Source organism: Chelonoidis abingdonii, chromosome 7 (assembly GCF_003597395.2).
Source record: "Chelonoidis abingdonii isolate Lonesome George chromosome 7, CheloAbing_2.0, whole genome shotgun sequence".
In the NCBI taxonomy this organism is placed as follows: Eukaryota; Metazoa; Chordata; order Testudines; family Testudinidae; genus Chelonoidis; species Chelonoidis abingdonii.
In genome coordinates this window covers 7,818,451-7,831,483 of record NC_133775.1, presented here as the reverse complement: position 1 = coordinate 7,831,483, position 13,033 = coordinate 7,818,451, and the positions used below count along the sequence as shown (strand labels likewise).

The 13,033-nt window shown below is 46.4% G+C and overlaps 1 protein-coding gene across 2 annotated transcripts in view; it reads left to right on the top strand.

Annotated features, from left to right (window-relative positions):
- Nucleotides 1-557: 557 nt before the first annotated feature.
- The window catches only part of TRABD2B (TraB domain containing 2B), a 447,226-nt gene continuing 434,750 nt past the window's right edge, over nt 558-13,033 (top strand). For both annotated transcript variants that reach the window (XM_032805060.2, XM_032805059.2), the window contains exons 1-2: nt 558-1,017; nt 2,523-3,083. In XM_032805060.2, coding sequence (XP_032660951.1) covers nt 910-1,017; nt 2,523-3,083 — 669 coding nt within the window. In that variant the 5' untranslated portion in view covers nt 558-909. The remainder of the gene's footprint in view (nt 1,018-2,522; nt 3,084-13,033) is intronic.

Genomic DNA, 13,033 nt, shown 5'->3' with positions numbered 1-13,033 from the left:
AAAATTGGACCAGAGATCTCTTTAGAGGAATATACTTTCTCATGAGGCTTTACATCCTGATTTCAACCCAGGCGTGCAAAGGCAACTTCCAAGGGGAGTGGACGTGAGAAAATGCACATTCAACTGTTTCAAAAGCTTGAAAACAAAGTTGTGGTTTGCTTCTATACTGAAGGACTGGAGGAGGCAGGGGTGGGAAGGAAAGGCTTGTGGTCGTTTTTTACCGCCCTCTCCAGCTGCAGGCGAAAATCAGGCTGCTGCAGGTGGCTTACATTGGGGGCAATTGAGGCACCGAAGCTAGGAAATCCGCTGAGTGATCAAACTGGTCCCTTTGAAGATGCCTGTTGACTGAGCCGTCAGCTCAAGCTGGTTAGATGATTGAGAAAGAGGCGCCCTCTAGTGGCCTCGGATCCTCCCTGCAGCGGCAAAAAAAAAAAAAGTTCAGGAGGATGAGAAGTTTGGAAGTTGCTGTAAGTTTTTGCCTCCTCGCTGCGCGCGTGTGTGTGATATTGACATGCTGCTCAGTACCCGCCTTCCTGTGCCTGTTCAAATAGCAATCACCAAATCCATCCTCACCAGCGAGGCTCCAACCCCCCCGCCTGACAAGCTCCTTTGCGCTCCCACCGCCTTCCCAACGCCGACAAACTGCTCCGGCCAGCTCAGAAGTGGCTCCTCGGATCTGCAAAAAGAGCATGGCGGAGGCTGGGGATCAGGCGCAAAGCCGGGCTCGTCCTCCGCGGAGCCTTTCACCGTCTGACAAGCCCTGAGCAGCGCGGGGGGCTCCAGGCGCCGGCGCCTGCTTTGCACTTGCCACCTGCGGACGGGACGGGCAAAGTTTGTTTGAATAAGAAGACCAGGGGCGGGTAAGATCCTGAAAAGCCACCAGGGAAGGCTCAGCTGGGAAGAGGCAGGATGCAACCCAACCTGGCGCTGATCTACTTCATCTTCGGGGGGCTCCTGCCAGGCGCCACGTCTAGGAGGAAGCAGATGGATCCCGGGCCATGTGAGCTGCCCCGATCGGTGAGCTGCTCCCCCTTGCCCGAAGCCCCAGGAAACTATCAGGCGATCCGCAGGGGGGGATCATTGCTGCTTTGTATCCTCCCCGCCCAAATCAGTCCCCCCTCCCAGGGCATGGAGACTGTCCCATCCCAGCCCTGCTTGCTTCCCTCTCCTCTGATGGACCAGGGCTCGGCTGCGTGGGGACAGGATGGTTGCTCAGTTTGCTCAGGGCACGCCAGCTCCCAGGCACTTTCTGCCCAAGGAGCCCTGCAGGGAGATGGGGCTGGGCTCTGGCTGCTCCATGGCAAAGCTCAGGGGAGCGGGGGTCTGATTACTATAGCCCAAGGGGGTCACTGTCCCTCTGTCTCCCTGGCTGGATCCACACATCCAGCACTCCTGTGCAGAAAGCCCATTCAGCTGCATCTCTACACCCCCTGGGCAGTGCCTCTAGGCAGGCACCATGTCCACAGGGCTGTGCGAATGACTGAGAGCACACAGGTGTAAACATGCAAGTTCTGTGTGTCAAGTTGGTACCTGGGTGAAGATACATGCAGATTAAATACAGTTTCTCTATATGTCTTTCCATAGCTACACACTTCCTCCCCTTCGCACTGTGCAGATATAGGTGCACGTATAGCTTCTGTATATACATTTCCTCAGCTAGACATCTATGTGGCTCTAGCCATCACCACATTTTTTGTATGATTACATGCTAATTATGCAGAGACACTTGTGTATATATAGCTGTAGAAACAGAGATAAATACAGTTACTGAAAAGGGATCCATTTTTATGAATTTGCCAAGGTGCCAGTTAGATTTTAAAGCTGAAATCTAACAAGCTAGGTTTGCAATTGGATAACTGTTATATCCAACATAGAATGGACTCTATTTTATTGAATGCAGGGAGTGTTCACTTACTAATTTTAAGGCTGGATTCCTTTCAGGGCCACTTTGAACTTGAACTGTATTTCTCTAATCTACTTGCTTATTCATAACTAACCAACAGTTCATTAATTCGCCCAGAACTGCATTAGTGCAGAATCAACAGTTCATCTCTCAGGTGGAGACAGAACCAAGGTTTTGGGTGCGCACTGCACACACAGCACCGTCTTGCAAGCAACTATTGCAGACTAGAGTTGAGTTATACCAAGGAACAATGCAGATGACAAGATTTCTTATTCAGATAGGTACACGCACAGACACTGTGTTTTATCTGTTCCTGTATATTATAGGAATTCAGTGCGTATATGCCTGGAGTGTGTGTTTGTGTGCACATACATATGGAGACAGTTTATGAATGGTTTATCTTTGTTGTGTATGGATCTATGCAGATAGACCATTGTGGTGTATATCTCATAGACATCTCTACTGAGGCTGTGTTGTTGTAGGTATAGTGTGTGCAGCAGAGTTGCTGTATATAAAATTCTCTCTCTCGCTCTCTCACATGCTGTCCTATGGTTTTGCTGGCCCTGTGCCTCGTCCCCAAAACGGACTGGCTCTGACTCTGTCTCTCCCCCATCCCTAGCAGGGAGAGCTAAACTCCTTCTTGTGGACCATTCGCCGGGACCCCCCGGCCTACCTGTTTGGCACCATCCACGTGCCCTACACACGGGTGTGGGACTTCATCCCTGAGAACTCCAAGGCAGCGTTCCAGGCCAGCTCCAGCGTGTACTTCGAACTGGACCTCACTGATCCCTACACCATCTCAGGCCTGGCCAGCTGCCAGATGTTGCCCCACGGCGAGAACCTGCAGGACGTGCTGCCTCGAGAGCTCTATCGCCGCCTCAAGCGGCACTTGGAGTATGTCAAGCTGATGCTGCCACACTGGATGACCCCAGACCAGCGGGGCAAGGGGCTATACGCTGACTACCTCTTCAATGCCATCGCCGGCAACTGGGAGCGCAAGAGGCCCGTCTGGGTGATGCTGATGGTCAACTCCCTGACTGAGACGGACATCCGCTCCCGAGGGGTGCCGGTGCTAGACCTCTACCTGGCCCAGGAGGCCGAGAGGATGAAGAAGAGGACAGGGGCTGTGGAGAGGGTGGAAGAGCAGTGCCACCCACTGAATGGGCTCAACTTCTCCCAGGTAAGGGGAGCTTGGGCCCCTGCGATTCTCTGTCCATCCCAGCATGGGGGAGGGAAACTGACCAGCACCAGGATAAGGGAGCTCAGGAAGACAGGGCATGAGCCAAAGCCCACTGAGGCTGCAATGGCCTTTAGAACAGGCCCTCAGCAACCCAATGCAGCGATCAAGTGACATAACACTGATGGTGCTGTGTATCTGCGGAGGTGAGGCTTTCCCTCTGTGTGCGCATGGGATAGCCACCACGATACAATTGTGTACACACACTCTCTTTCTCTCTCTCTCTCCTGCATGTGATATTAGGGAGCCAGAGGCACCGAGATGTGGTGTCCACAAGTTTGTAATATGCAAGGGAACGTGTCAAACCTAGTATCGAATTTCTGCAGCAACTTGATAAAAAGTTTTTAACACCATCCTCTCATTCCCTGCAACTCAGAAGTAAAAATGTGAACTGAATTGATGGGGGGCGGAGGGAGTTTTAATGTCATTTTCAGTGTGTTTAATATTATGCAAACTGCTTGAGTATTCTTACTTTATTATTCCATGTCTAAAGAAATGGACTTTCATATAAGCTGTTGTGTACTGAAATAAGTTGAATTTTTATTTTTGAATCTGCAAGAAGGGGGGTTGTGAAGAGGAGGTGAAGCTTGGAAAGTGAAGGACAGATTAAGGAGCCAGTGTTGTTGTAGCTGGAATCTAGAATGTCTCTTTCTGTTGGTAATTCAGCTTTCTAAACCAAATTTCAAACCAGGATCGATTTCATTTTAGTGGAGTAGCAGAAATACATTCACAGCTCTTGATGTTGCTTTGTGAAACTGTCAAATTAGAAATACTGGAAATTCTGAAAATGAGCAAAAGGAGTGGGAGAGGGAAATATTCCAGAGAAAATCATGACTTACAATTACAATGTATCATTTTTTAAAACCGGCTTTCGTCATTACTGTTAGTGCAACTATTTCCTGTCCTACCCTGCTGTCCTTAGTTAAACAGAAAATCCTCATTGACTCTTTAAGTGGAGAAATTGTCACCAAGTGATGCATTTTTCAAAGATCTAATGGGGGTTTTGCTTTACAGCAAAAAAAATCACCTTTTTTTTAGCAAAAATAAAGTTCTTTAATGTCCCAGTTGTAGGAGTGTACACAGAGATATAGAGTTCCCACAGCAAATCAGTGAGAGCCTGGGCTCTGAGAGCATGGAAAGTATAGTTTGAGTTGTTAAAAAAAATTCTTATTTCTAAACCAAAAACTACAGACATCTGTGTTTTTTTTACAAGGAATTTGCTTCTTCTTTTCCTTCAAAGAGTTAACCACCTTTTCTTTTTGCTGACCACATACTTCTTTAAAACCAAAGTCTCAATAATTAACCACGGTACCCTCCCAATATTGATCCGATCCTGGTTGGCTGTAGTAGGTCAAATAGTAATTAAAACACATGAAAGACCTTAGTTAAAAAACTACACTTGGAAGCTTTTTGAATGTGAATCATATTACACATTTTTGTGTGTGTGAGGGAAAGAGAATTGCAAAGAAATGTTCTTACCATACTACTCAGAGGATGACTGTTCAACTTATTTTCCTTTTAGTCACTAATTTTTAACATGTACAGAGAATCCCCCTTCCTTTAAAAAGAATTAGGACTATTACCTAGTTAGTAAAGGAGTTGTTTTATAGACAATAAAGGGGGGTTTTGTGGAAAATTCTGATGTTTATTAACAAAATGTTAGATTTTGATGATTATGGATTGTTGATGTTACTACAAAAACAGGTCACCATTCAAGAGTTACTTTAAAAATATGATTTTATTTCACTTGACGCCACTTCTGGAAAGGTGGCCATCAAAACAACATGAGACAAAATTAAGTAAAACAAGCCAGAGAAATCTTTACTTGCTTCCTTTAAGGTGAATACATTCTGGCACCTGGCAAATTGTTTGGCAGTAGTGATTTGTAATGTTATCACACTGTCTAGCAGTCCCACTGCTTGGGGTATTACTGTGCTAATTGAGAGGAGTGGGTTCCTTTAACTGGGTTTCTTCTCTTAATTCTAAATCTTGGAGTCTTCCGTTAGACGACCATAATTAAACATACTAAAAATGGAAATTAGAAATTGATCAGTTCTTGTGTGTGTGGTTTGAGAACATCTGCACTAAATTACACTCCCAAATCTGCTAAGGGCATCAGCGCGTCTTACCTGCTTTCAGCACTACTGTAATATTGCATATAATATATGAGAATATTTGGAAATCATGTCTTGTAATTGTGCCTCATTTAAACATCTTTATGCTTTTTGTTTTCCAGAGAAAAATCCAGCATGTTTTCCTTAGTAAGTTTAAAACTATAGTCATTGGCTTTCTCCCTGTCCGACCCCTCCACCCCCAAATCTGAAAGGCAGCTTTGTGTTACTTAAAATTTTGAATAGGACTTTGTACACCAAATCCATTAATCTGATACCATGAGGAGGGGGAAATTAAGAAGTGATCACCCTGTTGTACTTGGTTTCGATTGTTTCTGAAAGAAATGGGAGGTTTTTGCATTTTTAACCAGGAGTGTTCCATGCCTGGAGTTCCTTCGATTTGTGAATCATTTTATCCAGATGAGAAAATTAAGACGTACAATGTAACTGATTGCTTCTTAGAGAGCATATGAGGTATATCATTTTCCCATTGTGCACCTTGGCAATATAACGTTCATCGTCTGGCCTTCCATTCTGCCTGGAACTTCTGCATAGCATTCCCTGCTGATTATATGGAGACCATGTGGCTAATATACTGCAGCTTTACCATTGATTTTAATTGCCTTCTAAGTGTTCCTGAGACTGAGAGGGGCTCAATCCAGTATTTACAAGCACCCACAACTCCTAGTGACTTCAGTGAGAGTTATGGTTACCCACGAAATTCAGGATTGAGCCCTGGATATATGTAAGTCCCAGCACTAGCAAACAACACAGTGCATCACTTGGTGGTGAAGGTTTCTGAATCCAAGTGTGATACATAAAGGTGGGTCAGAACCTCAGAGTTCGAACTTTCACAATGCAGGAATATGATTCAGAACAGATCAGAACTATATGGATCCATCTTAGTAGCTTTGATTAGGAGTGAAGTTTTGGGGCAATAGCTCAAAGGTTTGGTGCCTATATCCCTTTGAGGATCTGGGCCTGAATTATTAACAGACACTGCCCTGAATCGCCAAGCTCAGGTCCTGCTTCACGTCCATATTTTGATCTCCCGCATGTCTTGTGGAGGTGTATGGAATCTGCATTTCCTGTCCAGGCCCACCTCTAATTTTTAGACTCCTAGCCCCAGATTAAGACGTTATGTGGCAAGGGGTGAGGAAAGGCAGCCACATGAATGCCAGTGGGAGCAGAAGTGATTTGCCCACAAATGTTCCATGGGGTTAGAGAGAGGAAAATGCTTCTTGAAGTTCAGAAAGAGCAGTGTCTCCTGGTGCTTTTGGGACCCCACTGTCTAAAAGCTCCATTATAGTTATAACAAGGGCTTTCCAGGAAGCTAAAGTACCTGTTTGGTTTCAGGTAGAGGTGGGCCTGACCCCACACCTCATCATACTGACATTTGGGGAGATTCACATCCAGGTTTGGATCTGAACTTTGCAGCCGGCTCCTAACTCTGCAAGGGGACCTGGGTGAAATCAGGTGTCCATTAAAACCAATGAGGCTGTTGCCATTGACTTCAACAGAGCCAGGATTTCACCCCTGTGTCTGAGCACCTCGATTCCCGGGGAAGATTTGCAACTTCATTGCTCGGTTCTGTCTCTAGACATGGAACCCAGCATGACTGCCAAGAAGGTATTTACTCCCCACCCTCTAATTCATTCCTATATATTATCCACTTCACTTTCTTTTATCTCCCATCACTAGTTCTTTGTCCACACAGTTAATCCACATTCAGCTGGTGGCAAAGCCTTTCGTTACTATGCTTCCTGTTTGCAAAGTAGCCTTGCTAAAGACCCAGTGTTATCCTGAGGATTTTAAACCTCTCCATACATGCAAAATAATGAAGTCCGTGTTCATTATCCTCAAGATGTCTAGGTTTTCCTTCTTAGTCCTGAATCTGATTATTATCTGGATTGTATCACTGCAAGAAGTGGTGGGGTAAGTTAAACGAGAGACGTAATATCAAACTGTAATTGATTGGATCAGAAACTGCCTGGAAGAAAGGAGCTCTAGATAGTGCCAGATCAAACTTCACACTTAGCTAGTCTCTTCCTTTCATTTCTCTTCCCCCTCGCTCGCTGCACAAATAAACGTTGTTTTCCTACTTCCCACCAAGGAGAGTCAGAATTAAGTGGGAGAAATGACTTTTGTTAACAAAGTCAGTCTTCATTTCCCAGGTCCTGCTGTTCCATCAAATTCTGGGACATAGCAGCTCTGATTACGCTATTGATAGGATTACAGAGAGTACAAGTGCTGTTTAATAAAAGGGCTATGGGTGGTCCATCATGTTTGGCCAGTGACATCTATCTGCACTCTTTACGTTGGGCCCTGAATAGCAGAAATATTAATATACAGACATGAAATATTATTATACAGACAGGGCAATATTTTGGTATGCCTAGCATTCCTCCCTGGCCTTTTTGAAAAAGATTAAATATTTTTGCATCTACAAGTGCCATAATCTTCAGATGGTACAAATTGCTGTAGCTCTGATTTCAGTGGAGTGATGCCAGTTTACACTAACTGAGGACCTGGCCCAGTTTAAAAAACAAAACAAACAAACAAAAAAAAAACAGATGAAAAAGTTAAAATGTTTAGAACTGGGTAAAATGTTATTGATGAAAATGCTTTTTCCTTTGGGGGGAGGGTTGTGTTGGTGGGAAACTGGGATTTTGACAAATAATTTTTCTCTCTCAATTTTTTTGCCCAACAAGAATAAAGCCGAAAGCCCTAAATATTTCAGATATTGGTGGCGGAATACCCGAAGATTCTTCGTCTACTTTTGCCAAAAGCTCCTCCCCCAAAAATAAATAAGTTTTAGTCTGTTTTATTTTTTGAAGAAAACCTGAATTTCTCGGGCGTGCATGTGGGGGAGAGGGAGGGGAGGTGTAATTTTCCAGTTAGCTCTATAAAATTCATAATGAAAAAGCACAAGGCAAAATTAAAATTATTCTGTACTGTGTGTGTGCTGCAAAGAGCTCACAAGATGGAGTCACTTTAAAACCTGCACTAGACAACTGTTTAAGACAAAAATATGTACTCAAAAAAGAAATCAGTAGCTGTTACTAATAGTTATACCCTAAGTTATCAAAACCTGAAAGATTTATAAAATCTAATTTACTTTTCATACGGATCTCTAGGGCAATGCTGTTTTCCAACTTGAGACCTTTCTTTTGTGTCCAGCTCTGGCATCATGCCTACAAAAGAAAAAGTCAGCCAGTTAAAGATGGCTTGCAGGGCAATTGGCAATTAATCTACAGCATTGATATTCAATTGCAAATGTATATAACAGATTGTATGTACTTGGTTGTACCACTTTACTCACCCCCACAAACCTTCGTATATTGCTCGGGTTAGAATCATACAATATTAGGGTTGGAATAAACCTCAGGAGGTCATCTAGTCCGATCCCCTGCTCAAACAGGACCAACACCAACGAAATCATCCCAGCCAGAGCTTTGTCAAGCCCAGGGCCGGCTCCAGGCCCCAGGATGCCAAGCGCGTGCTTGGGGTGGCATGCCGCGGGGGGCGCTCTGCCGGTTGCCAGGAGGGCGGCAGGTGGCTCCAGTGGACCTCCCGCAGGCATGCCTGCGGAGGGTCCGCTGGTCCCGTGGCTCCGATGGAGCCTCCTCAGGCACGCCTGCAGAAGGTCCACCAGAGCCACGGGACCGGTGAGCGGCAGAGCGCCCCCCCCGCGGCATGCCGCCGTGCTTGGGGCGGCGAAATGGCTAGAGCAGGCCCTGGTCAAACCAGGCCTTAAAAACCTGTAATGATGGAAATTCCACTGCCTTCCTAGGTAACTCATTCCAGTGCTTCACCACCCTCGTAGTGAAATAGTGTTTCTGAATATCCAACCTAGATCTCCTCCACTGCAACTTGAGACCATTGCTCCTTGTTCTGTCATCTGCCACCATTGAGAACAGCTGAGTTCCATCTTATTTGGAACCCCCTTCAGGTAGTTGAAGGCTGCTCTCAATCCTCCCCCCCCCAAACTCTTTTCTTCTGCAGACTAAACAAGCCCATTTCCCTCAGCCTCTCCTCGTAAGTCATGTGCCACAGCCCCCTAATCACCTTCTTTGCCCTCTGTTGGACTCTCCAATTTGTCCACATCCTCTCTGTAGTGGGGGACCCAAAACTGGATGGAATACTCCAGATGTGGCCTCACCAATGCCGAATAGAGGGGAATAATCACTTCCGTCGATCTGCTGGCAATGCTACTACTAATGCAGCCCAATATGCCGTTAGCCTTCTTGGCAACAAGGGCACACTGCTGACTCATATCCAGCTTCTCGTCCATAAGCCCCTGTCCTGCAGTCACATTTGCTGGGGTGGATCCCTTCATATTGGAGAGGTCTTGATTAGTGGATCCATTGGTAAGATCAGGGTCTCAGTTTGCTACCTCTTCAGGTCAAGGATTGGTTCTCCATGTGTTTTCACTGCACCTCATACAATGGTGCACTGATCCTGATGGGGGCACTTGAACATTTATTTAAATATAGACATCAAACAATAAGCCTTGTTGCAGGGCCAAATGATGGATGAAGCCGGGGGGAGCGGTATGAAGTGATTTATTCGGTTACAGCATCCAGACCGCTCGTTCCCCTCTGCCTTGCGACCAACGATGTGATCCCCGAGTTATGGTGACAGCATCTTTTATCCCTACCCTTCTCTTGGTACCCGCCATATCCCCTCCTTCCCGATCATCCTTTTGATTCCTAATATGGTGAGGATTACCCCTTCCCGGACCCGACCTGTTTGCTCCCTAATAGGGAGAGGCTGCCTTTCGCTGGACCCTACCCATTCGATTCCTTATATCATGCGTTTTGAAGCCTATTTTACTGGCAGCAGATTGGGAAAGTGAATAGCCTAACTTATGGTAAGGCCCCAAATTAGAGAACTTGCGGCTTAATTTGCGAGAGGATGCGACTCCTGAGGCAATACTTGTATTGTGTTTTTCCTGTTAGACGGGACTCCCCCATGCAGCTGAGGGTCATCTTGCTTCCAAGCCGGGCTTTCTGCAGAGAATTATGAAGGCAGGTGCTTATGTCTGGATCTGGCCTTCAGCTCCCTAGGCCAGATCCAGCGCTGAGACCCCCTTTATTCCCACACCCACAATAATAACAGCTGATATCGATGCCATTTTGTTTCCTATTTGGAGTGCACTCCTGTATTGCCTAGGAGTCTAGCCCCCCTAGATGAAGAAATACGAAGCTCTTTTAGGCAGCTGCCTTCTCTTTTTTACTCTGTTTGTACAGCACCTAGCACCCTGGGGTCCTGGTCTGTGGCTGGTGTTTTACACCCGGGCGAGTTTTGCCTGTAGCTCTCCCTTATTCACTCACCGTGGCTGTGGTTGGATTTGCAGTCCTTCGGTGGAATCTCTACATCCCACATGATCTACGCTGCTGAGAACTTTTAAACCACAATCGGATGTTCTTCTAAAACATCTGCTCTCGGAATTATTTTGGAGGACGGTCTCTGGGCCTGTGTTATACAGGAAGTCAGACTAGATGGTCCCTTCTGGCCTTGGGATCTATGAAACGCTCCCTTAAAAACACCAGGGGCAACTTTCTGTGCTTTGCTACATCTCCCAGGGCTCTGTCCCAGAGACCCACCAATGACTAGACTTCAGAGTCAGTGGGGATAAGGGACTAAACAGGTGAAGGGGTCAATCTGTATTTGATTCTGGTGCTCTTGAAGGAACACTGAATAATGATGAAATGGATGTTGTTCGGTTTTATATTTTGTTAATCAGCCCCCTCCCCTGATATCAACATATGTTTAAAACAAGGGTTCCCAGCCTGGCGATTGTGACTCTCAGGGGAGGCTGAAACAAGTGTCAGGGACCTTGCATTTCCATCCTGCTAAACTGGAGGGAGATTCTGATCACCAGGTTCCATGATCCCCTGAAATGGCAAAGGCTGAATGCCACCGATTTAAAGCAATTTCGAGAAAGGGAAGTGTTCTAATTTCCCTGGGTGAAAGCCAGCTATAGTGCAGAGCCTATGCAAATCTTCCCTCTCACCCACCCACTTAACCACTGTGCTTAGGATGCAGGAGGCAGAAGTGCCTAGACAGATGGTGGGGGTGAGGAGGAGCTAGTTATATCTCTGTGTGCCATGAAGGTTGGCTGCCTGGGTAACAGGAGACCAGAGGAGCGACTCGAGGCACCATTATGCAGAGCCAGTGGCCCTAACACATCACACGGCATGGCATGAAGACGCTATGACTTCTACTCCAGGGCTAGCAACTGCAAAGAGGTTAAGCTACAGACTCTTTCTTTGGTGTCAGATTGGGGAGGGGAACATAGTGAGCCTCACGTTCTCTTGTGCTTAGCCGCATCGGCAAATCTCTGGCCTAAACTAACCCATCAGTGTCCCTCTGAACTAGTGCTCTCGATCAAGGGAGACTTTGCCGTAGCCAGACAGAACGATCTCCCGTTCGCGCAGTTGAGTATTGAAATGCATCAGACCGATCCATCAGCACTGGACGGTATGTTAGAAGCACAGTGGCATGCAATGAAAACACGATGTACTCTGCAGAGACAAGTATCAGAGGGGTAGCTGTGTTAGTCTGGATCTATAAAAAGTGACAAAGAATCAGTCTAGAGATAACGAGGTTAGTTCAGTCAGGGAGGATGAGGATCGAACTAACCTTGTTATCTCTAGACTGATTCTTTCCTGCATATTTATACCGGCCTCTGAAAATTTCTACCACTTGCGTCTGACGAGGTGGGTATTCACCCACGAAAGCTTATGCTCCAATACTTGTTAGTCTGTAAGGTGCCACCGGACTCTTTGCTGCTTTTTGCAGAGACAGGCCACCTTGTTAGACGGTGCATTGCTCTGTTGAATGGGAACTGAAAAGCTTTTTCTGATCACTCCAGAGTCCACTTTCCTCTGACGTTTGCTATTGCGCAGCAATCCCTGATCTATTCTGGAGGCCAGCGATGCCACATCTATTGTAGGAAGCAACTCTAATTTTGAAAACTGCACATCCGGGAAGGAGGGAAATGTATCCATCCTCTTATTTGGGCAGCATGCTCATTAAGGCAGGGACCGGCTTTTTAGTCTGTTTGTGCAGTGCCTAGCGCAGTGGGGTCCTGTTCCATGATTGGGGCTGCAGGGTATTACTGCAATACAAATAATTAATAATCCTCTGTGTCTGTAGAGGGCCCCTTGGGAGCAGAAATGGTATAATTTTGCTGTGGGGAGGGGCGGGGGGAGGCAAGCATGTCCTGCTGTACAACCCTGAGCCCTGTTACCCAGACCCTGACTGTGCAACTGTGCATGAGTCAGGTGACAAGATTTTGCAAAGGGTCTTCAGAGCACTCCTTCACCCACTGGAGTAAAGGCACCTAGGGAGATGACTCCTCCCCACAGCTGCATGTCGCACTGGGGATATGGGCCCAGATCCACAAAGGTACGTCGGCTCCTAACTTCCTAGGAGGTTTCAGTGGAGGTTAGGACTCTAAACACAATGTTGTGTTTAGACCTTAAGAACCTCAATTCAAGTACAGTTCAACCTCCAGCCCTCAGTGAAATCTTTAATGGTCTTCGCTCAGTTCCTAGTGGATAGCAGTCTACGTTATGAAGCCAACCCACATCATTCTGGCTGGTCGGTGGTTCCTGTACTGAAATGATCTTAAGCAAGGGCACTAATTCACTTCGTGCTCCCGCTGGGACTGGGGTCTGCAGCAGAGCACTTGGCAAGGCAGGGCTGGGAACTTCAGAGTGATATACTGTGCTGGAGACGGCAGAACAGGCTTCCCCTGTAATGCACTTCAGG